General features: G+C 43.0%; 1 protein-coding gene across 6 annotated transcripts in view; it reads right to left on the bottom strand.

The window, feature by feature from the left end:
- Positions 1–19,000, bottom strand: part of TANGO6 (transport and golgi organization 6 homolog) — a 253,736-nt gene extending 234,736 nt beyond the window's left edge. For 5 of the 6 annotated variants that reach the window (XM_032284269.1, XM_032284271.1, XM_032284272.1 and 2 more), the window contains exons 1-2: positions 18,815–19,000; positions 2,083–2,723 (exon numbers count right to left, since the gene is read on the bottom strand). In XM_032284269.1, the coding sequence (XP_032140160.1) occupies positions 2,083–2,723; positions 18,815–18,911 (738 nt within the window). In that variant the 5' untranslated portion in view covers positions 18,912–19,000. Of the gene's footprint in view, positions 1–2,082; positions 2,724–4,304; positions 4,326–18,814 lie in introns of those variants that run through there. The other variant, XM_032284273.1, reaches the window with a different exon arrangement.
- Between the last annotated feature and the right edge of the window lie 1,414 nt (positions 19,001–20,414).

Raw genomic sequence — 20,414 nt, 5'->3', positions numbered from 1 at the left:
CGGATCACCTGAGGTCCGGAGTTTGAGACTGGCCTGGCCAACACAGCAAAACCCCGTCTCTACTAAAAATAGAAAAATTAGCAGGGTGTGGTGGTGTGCACCTGTAATTCTACCTACTCAGGAGGCTGAGGCATGAGAATTGCTTGAACCTGGGAGGCAGAGGTTACAGTGAGCCAAAATTGTACCACTACACTGCAGTCTGAGTGACAGATCCAGACTTCATCTCATAAATAAATAAGCTGGGTGTGGTGGTGCATGCCTATAATCCCAGTTACTCTGGAGGCTGAGGCAGGAGTATCTTTGGAACCCAGGAGGCAGAGGTTGCAGTGAGCTGAGACTATGCCACTGCACTCCAGCCTGGGCAACACAGCAAAGCTCCACCTCAAAAAATAATAACAAATTAAAAAAACTCTTACTCTTCTTAACTCTCTTTTAATTCATTTGGAACTTGGGCAGCAAAGAGGCGTATGATTTTGGGGTACTCTTGAGCCTTAACAGTACAGTCCTCCTTGGTGATTACTGCTCAGAGTCAGTCAGGGTCCCACCCATTGCCGATTCACACACTGAGGTATCGGTGCAACTTAGAACACAGATACTGATGGGAATTTGTCCAGCTTCATAAAGTACGCCCAGTGTTGTTTCCCCTCTGTCAACTCCTTCTCCTGTCTTCCTACTTGGTTCTCTCTGTGTGTCTTTTTTCATTTATCTCTCCCTCCTGAGATCCTGGGAACAACTTAGCCTCAGTAACAGTAATAGGACCTGTCAACCGGGTCCCACTACATCAGGGAAGTGCAGGCAGGAGGTGCTGCCAGAAGCGTCAATCACGTATAACCCTGCCGGAAAGAGGGGGCACTCTGCTCCTATCACATAAAGGCCCTGGAGAGCTCAGAATTTCATGCCAACATTTGGATCATAGCGGCTTTTAGGCAAATGTTTATGAATGTAGGCAGGAGAGAGAAGAGAAAAGGAACAAGAACAAGGGTGACACAGGCAGGTGATAGAGAAACAAGAACATTGTGAAGCCTGGCTGTGGAGGCTGGGGAATCACTGCCCATGGGAGCCGCACTGACCCTTGAGACATTTACATCTCAACAGCTTCTGCTGGCTAGTCCCTATGCTGATGCCAGTGGTCCTCTCATGGAGGAGTAGTGGTTCCTGCTATGTCATGCCAGTAGGTCTTATCTTCCCAATCAGTGTGTGAGTTATTTGAAGAAAAGGACCATGTCTTATGCTTCTATGATCTCCACAGCAACTTCTGTAGTCTGGATGCTCAACTGCTTATGTGATTAAGTGACAGCAAAAAATGGGCATATACCCCTAACACCTAATAATGGACACTGACAGAGTTATGTAGTGTACCACATGCTCTACACATGTTATCTCATTTAATCTTCCCACGAATTTAATGAGGGAGCCATGATACTAACATTAGTAGTAATTATATGAGCACTACTAGAGGTTGGGCCAGATATTTGACACACATTATTCTTAATCCTTATGACCACCTTCCGAGGCAGGTATTATGATACACATATTTTTCTTGAGCCAGAGTTTCGCTCTTGTTGCCCAGGCTGGAGTGCAATGGCGCAATCTTGGCTCACTGCAACCTCTGCCTCCCGGGTTCAAGCGATTCAGCCTTCCGAGTAGCTGGGATGTGCCACCGTGCCCATCTAATTTTGTATTTTTAGTAGAGATGGGGTTTTTCCATGTTGGTCAGGCTGGTTTCAAAGTCCCGATCTCAAGTGATCCACTCACCCCAGCCTCCCAAAGTGCTGGGATTACAGGTGTTAGCTACTGTACCTGGTCTGGTACATACTTTATAGAAGAAACGGATGCTCAAAGAAACAGCCTGCAATAGCTGTTTCCAAAAATGGCAAGGGACAGGTGAAATGGACTCTACAGGTGTGCAAGGGACAAGCACCCAATAAATGAAACCTCCACCCACCCCCAAAAGATTCATTTATCCATTAGACATGCTTTGGCATAACCGGTTCTGAAGAACTAAGAGTTGTCTTTTATAACAGCTATCCATGAAAATATACACATATTCACATGCACACAATCTCTCTTTCTCAATTTTACCTCTTCTGCAGGTGTTAGTAGTTTGCTTTTGGTTGGGCAGAATCCCAGTTGGCACAGACCTGCTGCAATATCCCCAAAATGGTGGCAGAATATCAAGCTCCCCAGTGATGTGTGTTCAGCAACATTCAGAAGGGCCCTGCAGCTAGTGTACAGTCTCCGAGTTGCATCAGGGGCAGCATCGAGACATACCACGTCTTGAACGACGGCACCAAACTCAGTTCTGTATCTCAAAGGGACTCCAACACCAGGCATGAGATAGGGGCAGATGCCCAAGGTCACTACAAACTGCAAAATGAACTGGACAGTCTTCTGCTGTGAGATACTAAGTGCATCAGGGCTCAGGGCAGGAGCAACTTCTGGAGTCCTGGTGTTGGGTTTACCTGGATTGAAATTAGCTGCAAGGCGGATCATGGTTTCCTTTAAGCACAAAAGCAACAACAAGGTTTGAGAGGTAAAGCTCCAAGTGACATCTATAGAGTTTTGTGGCCATTCTGCCTTATCAGCAATTTGATCTCTTAGGAGTTTCAGTTTCTTCCACTGAGGATCCTTCAGAAACTTGTCCTCCAAAGCAGACAGGTTAGATTTTAAAGTAGCCAACAAGACATCATGTTTTGTGACCTGTAGTGAACTTGAACCTGATCCTTTTGAAGAAAAAAAAAAAAAAAAAAGAAAGGAGAGATTATACACATAGAAATCAAACTGTACTTCTCCCTGTGGAATGCCCTGCGTACTCCAGTTCCTCCTCAGCGGCCTGGCTCTGCCATCACTGGCCCTGGAAAGCCTCCCCCAGGGGTACCACCCCAGCTTATGAAGAATTTAAGACCACATTTTCTGCTTTCCCACAGCACTTTGCATGTAATTGGAGTAGTGTCCTAACATGTTATACTTCATCTAGTTTGTTTCTATTCCCCACGTTTTGAGGGCAGAGACCAGGTCTTAATCATCTCACTGGGCTTAAATTGTAGCCAGAACAGAAATTTAGAAGCTGTTTTACCATAAAACATTCATTCGGTCCAGCTGTTCTAGGTGCTAGGGATAAAGCAATGAACAGAGGGCTGGACACAGTGGCTCAAGCCTATAATCCCAGCACTTTGGGAGGCTGAGGTAGGCAGATCATGAGGTTAGGAGTTCAAGACCAGCCTAGCCAACATGATGAAACCCTGTCTCTACTAAAAATAAAACAAAATTAGCTGGGCATGGTGGCACACACCTGTAATCCCAGCTACTCAGGAGGCTGAGGCAGGAGAATTGCTTGAACCCAGGAGGCGGAGGTCGCAGTGAGGTGAAATCGCACCATTGCACTCCAGCCTGCGCAACAGAGCAAGACTCCATCTTGAGGGAAAAAAAAAAAAAAGCACTGAATAGAACAAAGGCTCTGGCCAGGCACGGTAGCTCACACCGGTAATCTCAGCACTTTGGGAGGTCAAGGTGGGATGGTTGCTTGAGCCCAAGAGTTCAACAACAGCCTGGGCAACACAGTGAGACCCTGTATCTAAAAAAATTAAAAGAATTAGCTGGGTATGGTGGTACATACCTGTAGTCCCAGCTACTCAGGAGGCTGGTGAGAGGACTGCTTGAGTCCAGGAAGTCAAGGCTGCAGTAAGCTGAGACTGTGCCACTGCATTCCAGCCTGGGTGACAGAGCAAGACCCAGTCTTGAAAACTAAAAACAGTAACAACAAAAAAACAGAACAATGGCTCTTTCCTTGTGGGACTTATGTTCCAGTGAGGAAGATCACAAAATATGGTAACAGAGCTCAAACAGATTAGTTTAACCACATCATTTCCCCCCAGAATATGTAGTTTCAACAGATATCTGTTTCCTATGGAGTATGTTATCTGACCACATGGCATTAAGACAGAAAGTATTAACAAAACATCCAAAAAGCCTCAAATGTTTGGAAATTAAATAATGTACTTCTAAATAATCTATGGTCAAAAAAGAAATTATAAGATTTCAAACTGAATGCTAATGAAAAACATCAAAATTTGTTTGATATAAGTCAAGCAATGCTTAGAGGGAAATTTATAGCTGGAAAGCTTATATCAGAAAAGTAAAAAGGACCAGGCACAGTGGCTAACACCTGCAGTCCCAGTACTTTGGGAGGCCGAGGCAGGAGGATTGCTTGAGCCCAGGAGTTTGAGATCAGCCTGGACAGTGCAGGGAGACTAAGTCTCTAAAAACATTAAAAAAAAAAATTAGCCAGGTGTGGTGGTACACACCTGTGGTCAGGGGCTGAGGTAGAAGGACTGCTTGAGCCTGGAACACAGAAGTTGCAGTTAAAGAAACGAAAGAAGCATTGAAGCATAACAGAGAAATTAATAAACATTATGCCAAAAATCAAACAATATATATGAAATGAAAATATTCCTTGAAAAATACAAGTTATCAAAACTCACAAGACAGAATAGAAAATCTAAATAGCTCTCTATATGTATTAGATAAATTTGTTATCTAAAAATCTTCTGAAAGGCACGGTGGCTCACGCCTGTAATCCCAGCACTCTGGGAGGCTGAGGTAGGCAGATCACTTGAAGTCAGGAGTTTGAGACCAGCCTGGCCAACATAGTGAAAGGGAATCTCTACTAAAAAACAAAAACTAGTCAGGCTTGGTGCCAGGTGCCTGTAATCCCAGCTACTAGGGAGGCTGAGGCAGGAGAATTGCTTGAACCTGGGAAGCAGAGGTTGCAGTGAGCTGAGATTGCACCATTACACTCCAGCCTGGGCAACAAGAGTGAAACTCCATCTCAAAATGGGTGAAATGAAAATCTCTGTCACTGAAATAGGGCAAAAGCAGCAAAAAAAGACATGCAAGAGCAAGAGCCAGGCATGGTGGCTCATGCCTGTAATCTCAGCACTCTGGGAGGCCGAGGGAGGTGAACCACCTGAGTTTGGGAGTTCGAGACCAGCCTGACCAACATGGTGAAACCCCGTCTCTACTAAAAATAGAAAAATTAGCCCGGCATGGTGGCATGCACCTGTAATCCCAGCTACTCAGGAGGCTGAGGCAGGAGAATTGCTTGAATCTGGGGGGCAGAGGTTGCAGTGAGCTGAGATTGTGCCACTGCACTTCAGCCTGGGTGACAGAGCAAGACTCCAACTCAAAAAACAAAAATAAAAATTAAAAAAAAATACATACAAGAGCAGAAAGGAAGAAGCAAAATTGTTTTTATTCACAGATGGCATCATTGTTTATGTAAAAAGCTCTACAGACTCTATAAAACAACTGCTAGAACTAATAAATTTAGCAAGTTCACAGAATACAAGAAATAAAACAAAAATTAAAAAACAAAACAAAACAAAGAAATTCCAATAAGTTTTATTTTGTATTTGCAGCAAAAATGAGAAAATGAAATTTAATTTTTTTTTTTTTTGAGACTGAGTCTCATTTTTCGCCCAGGCTAGAGTGCAGTGGCACAGTCCTGGCTCACTGCAGCCTCTGCCTCCCGGATTCAAAAGATTCTCCTGCCTCAGCCTCCCAAGTAGCTGAGACTGCAGACACCTGCCACCATGCCTGGCTAATTTTTTTGTATTTTTAGTAGAGATGGGGTTTCACCACGTTGGCAAGGCTGGCCTCAAACTCCTGACCTCAGGGGATTCGCCTGCCTAGGCCTCCCAAAGTGCTGGAATTATAGGTATGAGCCACCACATCTGGCCGAAATTTAAAACTCTTTTTACAGGCATGGGCCACCACGCTCAGTTGAGAAAAAACTTTAAAGACCCAAATAAAGAAGAGATATACCATATTCATAGATTAGAAGACTCAATCTTAAAATGGCAATTGTCAGCCAGGAGTGGTGGCTCACACCTGTAATCCCAGCATTTTGGGAGGCTGAGGAAAGTGGATTACCTGAGATCAGGAGATCGAGACCAGCCTGACCAACATGGTGAAATCCCATTTCCAATAAAAATACAAAAAAATTAGCCAGGCACGGTGGTGGGCACCTGCAACCCCAGCTACTTTAGAGGCTGAGGCAGGAGAATCACTTGAACCTAGGAAACAGAGGTTGTGGTAAACAGAGATCACGCCATTGCACTCCAGCCTGGATGACAGAGCAAGAATGTCTCAATAAAAAAAAAAAAAAAAAAGATGGCAAGTGTCCAAAAACTGATCTATAAAGTCAATGCAATTACAATAAGAATCGCATCAGACCTTTTCGCAGAAATTGATAAACTGATTAAAAAATTTATATAGACAGTGGCTCAAGCCTGTAATCCCAGCACTTTGGGAGGCCGAGGCGGGTGGATCACGAGGTCAAGAGATCGAGACCATCCTGGTCAACATGGTGAAACCCTGTCTCTACTAAAACTACAAAAAATTAGCTGGGCATGGTGGCGCGTGCCTGTAGTCCCAGCTACTCGGGAGGCTGAGGCAGGAGGATTGCCTGAACCCAGGAGGCGGAGGTTGCGGTGAGCCGAGGTCGCGCCATTGCACTCCAGCCTGGGTAACAAGAGTGAGACTCCGTCTCAAAAAAAAAAAAAAAAAAAAATTTATATAGAAAACGCTAAGACCCAGAATAGTCAAGAACAATGCTGGAGAACTTATACTACCCAGCTTACTATAGAACTACAGTAATTAAAGACAATGTGGTACTGGCATAAAGGCTGTTAGGCAGACTGATAAAACACAATTGAGAATCCAGAAACAGTCCCACACTTATATGGCTATTTGATCTTCAACAAAGATATGAAATCAATAAAATAGGGAAAGAAAATTCCTTTACCAAATGAGGTTCGAACAACTGGATATCCGTATGGAAAAAAATAAAATAAACTTTGACCCTTAATTCATGCCATACACCAAAATTAACTCAAAATAGACCATAAATACAAAATCTGACTATAAAACTTCTAGAAGAAAACATAGAAGAAAGTCTTTTATGATCCTAGACAGACAACGATTTGTATTTTGTTTTGTTTTGGTTTTTGTTTCTTTTCTTTTTTTTCCAACAGGGTCTTGCTCTGTCACCCAGGCTGGAATGCAGTGGCCTGACTGCAGCTCACTGTAGGACTTCCCACCTTCAAGTGATCCTCCTGCCTCAGCTCCCAAGAAGCTGGGACTACAGTTGTGTGCCACCATGCTTGACTAATTATTTATAGAGATGGGGTCTCACTATGTTGCCCAAGCTGGTCTTGAACTCCTGTGCTCAAGCAGTCCTCCCTCCTCTGCCTCTTAAAGTGCTGGGGTTACAGGTGTGAGCCACTGTGTCCAGTCAGAATTCTTATAACATAAAAAGCATGAGCCAAAAAGGAAAAAACTAGACTTCATCAAAATTTAAAACTTCTTTTCAAAATAAACAGTTCTAAAAATGAAAAGGCAAGCCACTGACTGGGAGAAAATGTTTGCAGTACATATATATGACAAACGCATTGATCCAGGATATATGAAGAACACTTTACAGTTCCATAAGATAAACCAATTTAAAAAATGGACAATTATTTAGATACTTCAAAAAAGAAGATATTCAAATGACTAACTACATATGAAAAGATGCTCAATATCATTAGTTATCGGGAAATGCAAATTAAAACCACAACAAGACACCACTACACACACCAGAATGGCTAAAATTTACACAGATTGATACTACCAAATGACGTGAAGTAACTGGAATGCTCATATATTGTTAGCAGAAGTATGACATGATCAAGGCACAGTTGGTCTGGCAGTTTCTGAGAAAACCATACACAGACCCTATAATCCAGCAATTCCACTCTAACATACTTGCCCAAGAAAAATTAATACACAATACACATGTTCATAACAAAGACTTGCAAGAGTATTCATAGCAGCACTATTCATAATAGCCCTAAACTGGAAACAGCCCACATATCCAACAAGATGTTTCTTGTTTTTATTGAGTTCTAGAATAGGCAAAACTAATCTAAGGGGTAAAAAACCCGGAACCAGTTGTCTCTAGGAGAGTAGCAGTGGGAAATGACTGTGAAAGGGCAGAAATGAACTTTCTGGGATAATAGTAATGATGCATATCTTTTTTTTTTTTTCCCCCTTTTCTCAACTGGACGTAATAATATGCATCTTGACAGTGGTTTCAATTACAAAAGTACACTTTTTTTTTTTTTTAAGAGACAGAGTCTCGCTCTGTCGCCTAGGCTGTAGTATAGTGGCATGATATCGGATCACTGCAACCCCTGCCTCGTGGGTTCAAGGGATTCTCATGCCTCACCCAAGTACATGCATTTTTAAAACTCACTGAATGATATACGTGTTCTCTGTGCATTTCACTGTATATAAATTTTACCTGAAACAAATGAACTACAAAAAAAATCCAAATAAATATTAAACTATAATGTTATAATTCTGAAGTGTTCAGGGATAAAGTGTAGTGATATCTGCAACTTACCTTGAATGCATCAAAAAAAGAGAGAAAACATGAATTGATGGATGGATAGATGGATAGAAATGGGATAAAGAAAATATACAAAAATGTGAATTGTGGAATCTAAACAATGTGTATAAGGGTGTCTGCCATATAATTCTTTCAACTTTTCTTTTTTTCTTTTTCTTTTTGAGATGGGAGTCTTCGCTCTGTCACCAGGCTGGAGTGCAGTGACGCAATCACAACTCACTGTACCTTTGACTTCCTGGGATCAAGCAATCCTTCCATCTCAGTCTCTCAAGTAGGTGGGACCACAGGCGCATACCACCCCACTTGACTAATTTTTTCACATTTTGTAGAGATATGGGGGTCTCATTATGTTGCCCAGGCTGGTCTTGACCTCCTGGACTCAAGCAATCCTCTCACCTTAGTCTCCCCAAAGTGTTGGGATTAAAGGCATGAGCTACTGCACCTGGCCATCAACTTTTCTATTTGTTTAGAAAACGTAATAAAAAATTGAAAATATATATGGACATGCAGCCAGATGAAATAAACTAAAAAAATTGTTTTTGAAAATATAAATAGAAGCAACAGACATCAAATCTAAAGCTAATATGCCTTCTAAGAAACAAAGAAGGAATCAAAATGTAATTAATAACTATTTCCAACACTGCATGATTTATAATAGTGTAAAAGTAGAAATGCATGTCCAATAACATATGTTTGTTGAGTAAATTATGGTCTAATTGTATCTAACATACTATATATATGTGAAGTACTTATTTTGTTTATTGTTTATTGTCTTTCTACCAACTAGAATCAAAGCACCTTGAAAACAAGGACATTAATTTGTTTTGTTCACTGCTGTATTCTCTTTGCCTGGAACAAGTCTGACAAGTAAAAGCTGTTTAATAAATTGTTGTTGAAGGCCAGGCGCAGTGGCTCATGCCTGTAATTTCAGCACTTTGGGATCACGAGGTCAAGAGATTGAGACCATCCTGTCCAACATGGTGAAACCCCGTCTCTAAAAAAAAATCAATAAATAAAATAAATAAATTGTTGCTGAATGAATAAATAATGGAATATTTTCTAGCTATTAAATGATGTTGAACATTATTTAATGGCATGTTCATAATACATTCTAATGTGAAGAAAGAGTACAAAACACTACATGAGCAAAAGATATAGTTTATAGAAAAAGAAATGCAAATGGCCCTTAAACATGAACATATGATCAATCTTGCTCATAACAAGAGAAAAGTAAATTAAAACTATACTGAAATATCACTTTCCATCTATCAAACTGGCTAAAATCCAAAAGTTTTATAACACATTCTGTAGCAAGTCTGTGAGGAAACACACACTCTCATACATTGTTGGTAGGAACTAAAACAGTACATCCCCAAGAAGATAAATTTGGCAATATCTAGCAAAATTACATAGGCATTTCCCTTTGGCCCAGCAATCTCACTTTTAGGAATCTATCCTATAGATACACAGGCAAAAAATGCAAAATGATATATTTACAAGCCTATTCATTGTAGTACTTCTTAAATTAGCAAAAGATTTGAAAACAATGCAAATGTCCACTAGTAGAGAGCTGGTTGAATAAACTATGCAGCTATAAAAGAGTAAAAGGAAGATTTATAATGATCTCTAAGTTATAAGTTACAAGTTATAAAATTTATAACTGTATAACAATCTCTAAGACATTAAGTTAAAAAAGTAAAATGTGGCCAGGCGTAGCGGTTCACGCCTATAATCCCAGTACTTTGGGAGGCTGAGGCAGGCAGATCACCTGTGGTCAGAAGTTTGAGACCAGCTTGACCAACATGGATAAACCCAGCTCTACTAAAAATACAAAATTAGTTGGGCGTGGATTACAGATGCCTGTAATCCCAGCTACTCAGGAGGCTGAGGCAGGAGAATAGCTTGAAACCAGGAGGCGGAGTTTGCAGTGAGCTGAGATCACACCACTGCACTCCAGCCTGGGCAACAAGAGTGAAACTCCATCTCACAAAAGAAAAAAAAACAGATGCAGAAAAAACTATATATAGTATGCTACCTTTTGTGTAAAAATAGGAATAAATATGAAACCATGTATTACTTATCTTTTCAAAAAAGAAGGGATGAAAGAATAAATTAAAACTAACTAAAATAAGTCATCTACAGACAGAGGGAGAGAGCAGGGGAGGAAACATGGATAACTGTATCTAATTTTATTAGTTTTAGAACCCAACAGCTGTTTTTCATAGTTAAAAAAATTAAATCAAAAGGAAAATGCAAAACAATTATTAAAATAAAAAACAAACAAATGAACCAATGAACCAAATTCTGTGGTCTATGTCAAAGGTCACCAAACTATGATCTGCAGTCTAAATCCGGTCCAGCAACTGCTTTCATGAATAAGGTTTCACTGGAATACAGTTATGCCCATTTACATACAGTCTATGGCTGCTTTTGAGATACAGTGGCAGAGTTGAGTAGTTACAACGGAGACCATATGGGCTGCAAAGCTCAAAATATTTACTATCTAGTCCTTCAGAGAAAAAGTTTACTGACTCCTACTCTATATTAAGTTAGCAGCATAACCACACAGAAAATTATTTTAAGGGACTTGAAATATAGGATTTTGTATATCCTGAGAACAAAAAGCAACCAAACAAAAACCCCTTAAACAGTGGGTTTGTAATGGTAATGTTGGATTTGTTCTTTGACAATATTATAGATATGTATGAGTATGTATTGTGTGATTATACATTTTACATAATGTGTGATTACATATTTATATATGTATGGATATATATATGTACATACATAAGTAAATACATTAATTTCATCAGGAAGCAATATTCTCAGATAAAAGAAATACAGGCTGGGCACCGTGGATCACGCCTGTAATCCCATCACTTTGGGAGGCCAAGGCAGGTGGATCACATGAGATCAGGAGTTCAAGACCAGCCTGACCAACATGGTAAAACCCCATCTCTAAAAAAAAAAAAAAAAATACAAATATATAAAATATAGAATAAAAGAATAGCTAGGTAGACCAATATGTGATAAAGCAATTATAGTAAAATTGTTAACTGTAGAATGAAGGTCATGGTATCTTCATTGTAAAAGCTTTTCAACTTTTCTGTAAGCTTCATAATTTCTTTTTTTTTTTTTTGGAGACAGTCTCACACTGTTGCCTTGGCTGTGCAATGGAGTGCAATGGCACTATCTTGGCTCACTGCAACCTCCGCATCCAGGGTTCAAGTGATTCTCCTGCCTCAGCCTCCTGAGTAGCTGGGATTATAGGTACCTGCCACCAAGCCCAGCTAATTTTTTATATTTTTAGTAGAGATGGAGTTTCACTATGTTGGCAAGGCTGGTCTCAAACTCCTGACCTCGTGATCTGCCTACATTGGCCTACCGTAGTGCTGGGATTACAGGTGTGAGTCACAGCGTCCAGCCAGCTTCGTAATTTCAAATTTTCATAATGAAATGTTAGAAAAAATTTATAAAATAAAATCTCATAATATTTCACTTCAATTGGAAATACTGGTAAGAACTCTAGACTTATTTTCATCTAAAAATCCACATATGTCCTAGCTCTAATCCTTCAAAAAGTCTGAAAGCAATGACAATTTCTTTTTCCTTTTCTTCTTCTTTTTTTTTTTTTTTTTTTTTTTTTTTTGAGACAAGGTCTTACTCTGTCACCCAGGCTGGAGTGCAGTGGTATAACCATAGTTCACTGCAGCCTCAAACTCCTGGGCTCAGCTGATCCTCCTGTCAGCCTCCCAAGTAGCAGGGACCACCAGCATGTGGCACCATGTCCAGCTAATTTCTGTATTTTTGGTAGAGACAGCGTTTTACTGTGTAGCCCAGGCTGGTCTTGAACTCTTGGGCTCAAACAATCAGGCCACTTCAGCCTCCCAAAGTGCTGGGATTACAGGTGTGAGCCACCACACCCAGCCAATGATAATTTCTTTTTTTTTTTTTTTTTGAGATGGAATCTCACTCTGTCGCCCAGACTGGAGTGCAGTGGCACAGTCTTGGCTCACTGAAACCTCCGCCTCCCGGGCTCAAGCAATTCTCCTGCCTCAGACTCCGGAGTAGCTAAGATTATGGGTGTGTGTCACCAGGCCTGGCTAATTTTTGTATTTTTAGCAGAGATGGGGTTTCGCCATGTTGATCAAGCTGGTCTTTGAACTCCTGATCTCAAGTAATCCACCCACCTTGGCCTCCCAAAGTGCTGGTATTACAGGTGTGAGTCACTGCACCCAGCCAATAATTTTAATAGCAACGAATATCCTGTGTCCACATTGTGATTTCTAAATGTCACTTTTCCTTTTTTTTTTTTTTTTTGAGACGGAGTTTCGCTGTTGTTACCCAGGCTGGAGTGCAATGGTGCGATCTCGGCTCACCGCAGCCTCCGCCTCCTGGGTTCAGGCAATTCTCCTGCCTCAGCCTCCTGAGTAGCTGGGATTACAGGCACGTGCCACCATGCCCAGCTGATTTTTTGTAGTTTTAGTAGAGACGGGGTTTCACCATGTTGACCAGGATGGTCTCGATCTCTTGACCTCGTGATCCACCTGCCTCGGCCTCCCAAAGTGCTGGGATTACAAGCGTGAGCCACCGCGCCCGGCCTAAATGTCACTTTTCCTAAGAGAGAGTTGTTTTCAAAAATGGAGCAGGAAATACATAAGATGAACCTGAAATATCTTCTATTTGAGAGCAAGCAGGTGATCAAAGATTACCATGGTCATGTCAGAAAGTCCAAGAGCCAATCTGAAATGGTTCCCACTGGCCAAAAATGGGAAATTTGATCATTAAGAACAAGGAATACAATAATTGAAACATCAAATACATAAAATGTATGATTCATAATACAACAAAAAAGATCACCTCATTGGCTACCTTTGGAGGTTGCTAAGACACTAATTTATTATTCTGAAAACTGCTCAATAAAGGAACAGAATGATTCTAACTATATTAAAATATATTCATGTTTATATACAGAGAAAAGGGTCTCAAAGTTTTACTACCTCGAGGTTTTAATAGTGATGATCTCTGGGTGGTAGGGTTAAAGGTGAGATTTTTCTTTTTACCTAATTATAGTTCTAATTTTTTTTTTTTTTACAATAAATATGTATTGTCTCTGCACTAAAAGTTATTTTAGGGTTATAAAACAGTATGTGGCATATGAGATCATTTTTGTAAAAAGGAAAAATAATATTTTTTTTTTTTTTTTTTTTTTGAGACGGAGTTTCACTCATGTTACCCAGGCTGGAGTGCAATGGCGCGATCTCGGCTCACCGCAACCTCCGCCTCCTGGGTTCAGGCAATTCTCCTGCCTCAGCCTCCTGAGTAGCTGGGATTACAGGCACGCACCACCATGCCCAGCTAATTTTTTGTATTTTTGGTAGAGATGGGGTTTCACCATGTTGACCAGGGTGGTCTCGATCTCTTGACCTCGTGATCCACCCGCCTCGGCCTCCCAAAGTGCTGGGATTACAGGCTTGAGCCACCGCGCCCGGCCTGGAAATATAATATTTTCTGAATTGCTAGTAGTGATACCCTCTGGGTAGTGAGATTAAGGTAATTTTAATTTTCTTCTTTTGGTTTATCTACGTTTAAAAAATCTTTGCTATAGTAAACATTAACTGCTTCTATTTTTTAAAAAAAAGAAAAAGGAAAGCTGGCAGTGACATGCCTGTAGTTGGGAGGCTGAGGCAGAAGCATCACCGAGCCCAGAAGTGAGGCTATAGTGTACTATGATCATGTCTATGAATAGCCACTGTACTCCAGGCTGGACAGCATAGGTCTCTATTTAAAAGAGGGAGAGAGAAACAGAGAGAGAAACAATAATATCCTTTAAAAATAATGAGAACATTTGAATGACACCTTAAAAACAAAAACAAAAACAAAAAATAAAAATAATGAGAACAGAAAAGTAAGAAATCTGCAATATTCTCGGACTTTCCAGCGCAAGTGTTCTGACCCACTGGCATGAATATCTGGTTCCTTTGGCTAATGTATACCTCAAATGGAAACGAGTGTTACTTCCCTCTTGTTGCCACTAACCATTAAGATCACTAACCAACCTCTAAATGACTTCCGGTGATGTAAGATCTTTGAACCCAAACATGGAATACAAAGAAAGTGATCTAAAACAAAAGCTCTTAGTGAAGTTTTACAGGAGCCCCTTTAATGAAGTAGTCTACTCTGCCCTCTACTGGTGATGAAAATAACATCTACTTGGAAATGGAGACATTTCCATAAAGTAGCAGGTCTCAGTATGCTATGGAGACCTGGCTTGCCAGGGGATTCCTAAGACCCTCTCAAGGGGGTCTGCAAGGTCAAAATCATTTCATAATAATACTAAGTCATGATGTGCCTTTTACATTCTCAAGAGTGTACTGAGTATGAAAGGTGTATTGATATGAGTTCTGATTTTATATTGCAACAAACTTTTAAGATATTACCTCTTGCCTGGCGTGGTGGCTCAAGCCTGTAATCCCAGCACTTTGGGAGGCCGAGGCGGGCAGATCACCTGAGGTCGGGAGTTCAACATGGAGAAACCCCATCGCTACTAAAAAATGCAAAATAAACCGGGCATGGTGGCACATGCCTATAATCCCAGCTACTCGGGAGGCTGAGGCAGAATCGTTTGAATCTGGGAGAAGGAGGTTGTGGTGGGCCGAGATGGCACCATTACACTCCAGCCTGAGCAACAAGAGCGAAACTCTGTCTCAAAAAAAAAAAAAAAAAAAAAAAATACTACCTCTTGTTGAATTTCTCTTCACTTTTTTCCCCCACACAATTCATGCAGAAATTATCTTGTTGAGTTTTAGAATTGTACAAAAGGATAGACATAATTATCTGAAAAGGTGATTGAACTCTCCTTCCTTTCCAACTACATATCTATGTGAATCTAGGTTTTCTTCATGTACTTCAGTCAAAACCACCTATCATGACAGACTGGAGAAGCAGATACGAAAATCCACTAACTTCTCGGTTGGGCATGGTGCCTCAAGCCTGTAATCCTAGCACTTTGGGCAGATCACCTGAGGTCAGGAGTTTGAGACAGCTTGGCCAACATGGTAAAAGGGAGGCTGAGGCATGAGAACTGCCTGAACCTGGGAGGCGGGGGTTCCAGTGACTCAAGATCACGCCACTGCACTCCAGCCTGGGTGACAGAGTGAGATCCTGTCTCAAAAACAAAACAAAACAGGGTCTTACTCTGTCACCCAGGCTGGAGTGCACTAGTATAACCATGGCTCACTGCATCCTAGACCTGGACCTCCAGGTTCAAGCAATCCTCCCATCTCAGCCTCCCCAGTAGCTGGAACCACAGGTATGTAGTACCATGCCTGGCCAATTGTTTTTATTTTTTGTAGAAAGAGTTTCACTATGTTGCCCAGTCTGGTCTCAAACTTCTGGGCTCCTGCCTAGGTCTCCCAAAGTGCTGGGATTACAGGTATGATCCACCTCTACAGGTATATCCCAGCCACTATAGATATTTTAAATTCCCTCAGCAGCTAACAGGATCAAATAGCAGACAGATTCATATAATATGTAACAGACTACATGTACAAAATAATATAATTTTACACACTAATTCTTTTTCAAATAGGAATGCTTAAATTTCTGTAACTTAAGTGAGTACATATATATGTACTCCATCACATACTCATAGAGATTAGTTTTCTATAAATGAAGCTTAATATATGTGTTTTGTGATAGATGATTACTTTCATGATTTTTGCTTATTTAAACTTGTTCTCAGTCATATTATAGAGAATTGCAGGCCAGATGTAGTGGCTCACACCTATAATCCCAGCACTTTGGGAGGCCAAGGCAGGCAGATCACTCAAGGTCAGGAGTTTGAGACCAGCCTGGCCAACATGGCGAAACCCCGTCTCTACTAAAAATACAAAAAGCAGCTGGAGGCCGGGCGCAGTGGCTCACGCCTGTAATCCCAGCACTTTGGGAGGCCGAGGCGGGTGGATCACGAGGTCAAGAGATTGAGACTATCCTGGTCAACATGGTAAAACCCCGTCTCTACTAAAAATACAAAAAAAAACATTAGCTGGGCATGGTGGCGTGTGCCTGTAATCCCAGCTACTCAGGAGGTTGAGGCAGGAGAATTGCCTGAACCCAGGAGGCGGAGGTTGCGGTGAGCCGAGATCGCGCCATTGCACTCCAGCCTGGGTAACAAGAGCGAAACTCCGCCTCAAAAAAAAAAAAAAAAAAAAAAAAGCAGCTGGGCAAGGTGGCACATGCCTGTAATCCCAGCAACTCAGGAGGCTGAGGCAGAACCACTTGAACCTGGGAAGCAGAAGTTGCAGTGAACGCCACTGCATTCCAGCCTGGTCAACCGAGTGAGACTCCGTCTCAAAAAAAAAAAAAGAAGAGTTGCAGTTGCAAGACAAGTGATCTCTTGATTAGCAACTTAAAATTCTATTTTGCAGTCTGACTCTTCAGACAATGTAATATATTTACCATACTTTTAGTGGAAAGGACCTAAATTCAAATTCTGCCACTTACTAGTCTGACACTGGGTAATTTCCAATGTACCTGAACCTTGGTTCCTTCATCTAAAGAAATGGCAGTCGGGCGCGGTGGCTCACGCCTGTAATCCCAGCACTTTGGGAGGCTGAGGCGGGTGGATCACAAGGTCAAGAGATCGAGACCATCCTGGTCAACATGGTGAAACCCTGTCTCTACTAAAAATACAAAAAATTAGCTGGGCATGGTGGCGCGTGCCTGTACTACCAGCTGAGGCAGGAGAATTGCCTGAACCAAGGAGGCGGAGGTTGCGGTGAGCCAAGATCGTGCCATTGCACTCCAGCCTGGGTAACAAGAGCGAAACTCCATCTCAAAAAAAAAAAAAAAAAAAGAAGAAATGGAATACAAGTAGTACTGATCCCAGGGGATGGTTATGAGGATTAAATAATGTATATGTAGGCCATGTGCGGTGGCTCACACCTGTAATCCAAGCATTTTGGGAGGCCAAGGCAGGTGGATCACAAGATCAGGAATTCAAGACCAGGCTGGCCAAGGTGGTGAAACCCTGTCTCTACTAAGAATACAAAAATTGGCCGGGTGTGGTGGCTCATGCCTGTGATCCAGGTACTTTAGAGGCCAAGGCGGGCGGATCACCTGAGATCGGGAGTTCAGGACCAGCCTGACCAACATGGTGAAACCCCATCTTTAAAAAAAGTAAAAAATAAAAATACAAAAATTAGCCGGGCACAGGTTACAGGTAGGTGCCTGTAATCCCAGCTACTTGGGAGGCTGAGGCAGGAGAATTGCTTGAACCTGGGAGGTGGAGGTTGCAGTGAGCCAAAATCATGACACTGCACTTTAGTCTGGGCAACAGAGCAAGGCTCTGTCTCAAATAAATAAATAAAATGTAAACAGCCTACTATGGGGACTGACACTCAGTAGGCACTCATTGACTAATATTAATAACCTGTGTTCACTTCCCACTGGTATGGTGTAATGTTTGCAGAAATTTTTGCAGTTCTGAGTATAAAATCTGAGACTAGGAAGTGATCCCCTTTGGCCTTTCCTGTGCCCTTGCTAATTCGACAGATCACTTCCCCCAAATATACACCCCAATGATAAGTAGAGCTCTATCTCCTACGTCCTTTCCAAAAGCTCCAGATAACATCAGAGCCTCTACACTGAAGAATTTGTCTGATCCTGAGAGGGGGGTTCAGTAGATCTCGGGCCTAGGTCCGTGTTCTGCCTCTAATTTGACCAAGTGATCTTGAACAGGTTACTTAATCTCTTCAGTGAGCCTCGGGTGTCCTCAGTCGTAAAAGGAGTGGCAGCCTCAACCACTCCCAATGTCCCTTCAGATTCTAGATTGGGAAAAAACCACGCACCACAAAGATTAAAAGCGACTGGAAACCCCTAAATACTCTCCCCAAATCCATTTCAAATGTCACTGCTTCCAATTTCTGGGCTGCTTAGCATTTTTTACACATCTCAAGGATCCACACTGGTCCCTGCGCCCTCACGCGGCAGAGACCTCACACGTTCTATGTCGCGGGCGCCCGACCCTCTCAGGAGCTAGGTCGGATTCCCAAGAGCGCTTCAGTAAGGACCGAATGAAATAACGCCCCCCAGGCGCCTGACAGAGCCCAGCACAAGGCAAGCGCTCAAGAGATGCTGTCTAATATCAGCAGTCAACGGATCCAGCGCCCTCCTTGAGCCTCAGTTTCCTCAAAGATGTAATGAGGACGGGCAGAAACACTGCTCAAAGCCCCCAGCAGCGGGCAGAGGGTCCCGGGGCGAGCCTAAGGGGCGCACGCTGCGGGAGGCAGAGCAGCCCCAGAAGCTGGGCGCCCCTTGAGAGTCCCGGGTCCAGCCCGGCGCCGAGATGCGCCCTCTCACCTCCCGGACTCAGCAGCAGCTTCAATGCCTCCAAAATCCGATCCAAACTGCATATCTCCTGAGCCGCGTCGCCAACGGCCTGTCCCGAGGCCGCCATGACTGGAGTGGAACGCTACGTACGCATCTCCCTCAGGCGCCACGGCAGCGCCCCGCCGCCGCCATGTTGAGTGTGGCAGAAGGCGCTGGGCGCACTATGGGGCGGGACCCGCAGCGTGGGGCGGGGCCAAATCGGTCGGGAACGCCGCCTTCACATTTTTTTTCTGTCCCGGCTTAGTCCAGGAAGTCTGAGGGAACACAAAAATGGCTAACACAATCTGCCCACGCACACAATTTCCGAAGCTCAATATGCTTAACTGCTATGTAAAGAAGGAAGAGAGAAGTAATTTATCATAAAAGAATCTATTTTTCAATATGAAAATACTCAGGTACTCAACACTGGCAGACATAATGAAGCAGACAGATACATCTGCTTACAGTGAAGCATGGATAAGAAAAACAATATTCAGACTGGGCGCGGTGGCTGACGCCTGTAATCCCAACACTTTGGGAGGCTGGCGGGTAGATCACTTGAGATCAGGAGGTCGAGACCAGCCTGGCTAACATGGTGAAACCCCGTCTCTACTAAAAATACAAAAACTAGCCAGGCATGGTGGCAACCACACCCAGTGTCTCCATCCTGCACCATGAGGGCTGGGCACTTAGACGTGTGGGCACCCACAGCCCTGCACATTCAGGATCTGTCTACACCCACACCCCATCCCTTCCACAAAGCAGCTACCACTTGGCCCCTCTGGGTCTAGAACTGCAGACGGGAAGCACAGTGCACCGTCCAGAGGGCAGACCAAGGGAAGAGTCCTACAGTCCTAGAAGGCCTGAGATGGTTGGGCAGGGAATTCCACAGCCTCAGAACCCAGAGTGTGGGCTGGGTGTGGTTGCTCATGCCTGTAATCCCAGCACTTTGGGAGGCTGAGGTGGGAGGATTGCTTTTGCCCAGGAGTGTGACACCAGGCTGGGCAAAATAGGGAGACCCTGTCTCTATAAAAGAAATACAAAAATTAGCCAGGCCTGTTGGCATGTACCTGTGGTCCAGCTACTTGAGAAGCTGAAGAGGGAGGATCCCCTGAGCCCAGGAGGTTGAGGCTACAGTAAGCCATGATTACACCACTACACTCCAGCCTGACTGAGACCCTGTCTCAAACAAACAAAGAAAGAATACAGAATGTGGTCTTGGAGGAGGGTGAGGATTTTGAGATTTGGGGATGGGCAAGTCCTCCAGGCCTGGCAGATTTCTTGCCGAGGAAGAGGGGCATGGCAGAGGAGCCCAGATGGAGCCTCTTGAGCACGAGCCCAGGGCCAGGAGCTTACCAAGCCTAAGTCTGAGGGCAGTACTGGTGTGGGATTTACAAAAGATGATTAGGCTGGGCGCGTGGCTCATGCCTATAATCCCAGCACTTTGGGAGGCCAAGGCGGGTAGATCATGAGGTCAAGAGATCGAGACCATCCTGGTCAACAAGGTGAAACCTCGTCTCTCCTAAAAATACAAAAATTAGCTGGACATGATGGTGCGTGCCTGTAGTCCCAGCTACTCGGGAGGCTGAGG

The sequence above is a fragment of the Sapajus apella genome, unplaced genomic scaffold, assembly GCF_009761245.1.
Source record: "Sapajus apella isolate SASKATOON/1434 unplaced genomic scaffold, GSC_monkey_1.0 scaffold15, whole genome shotgun sequence".
NCBI classification, from domain to species: domain Eukaryota; kingdom Metazoa; phylum Chordata; class Mammalia; order Primates; family Cebidae; genus Sapajus; species Sapajus apella.
The sequence above is the reverse complement of the archived record's forward strand: the minus strand, read 5'-3'. Positions and strand labels throughout refer to the sequence as shown.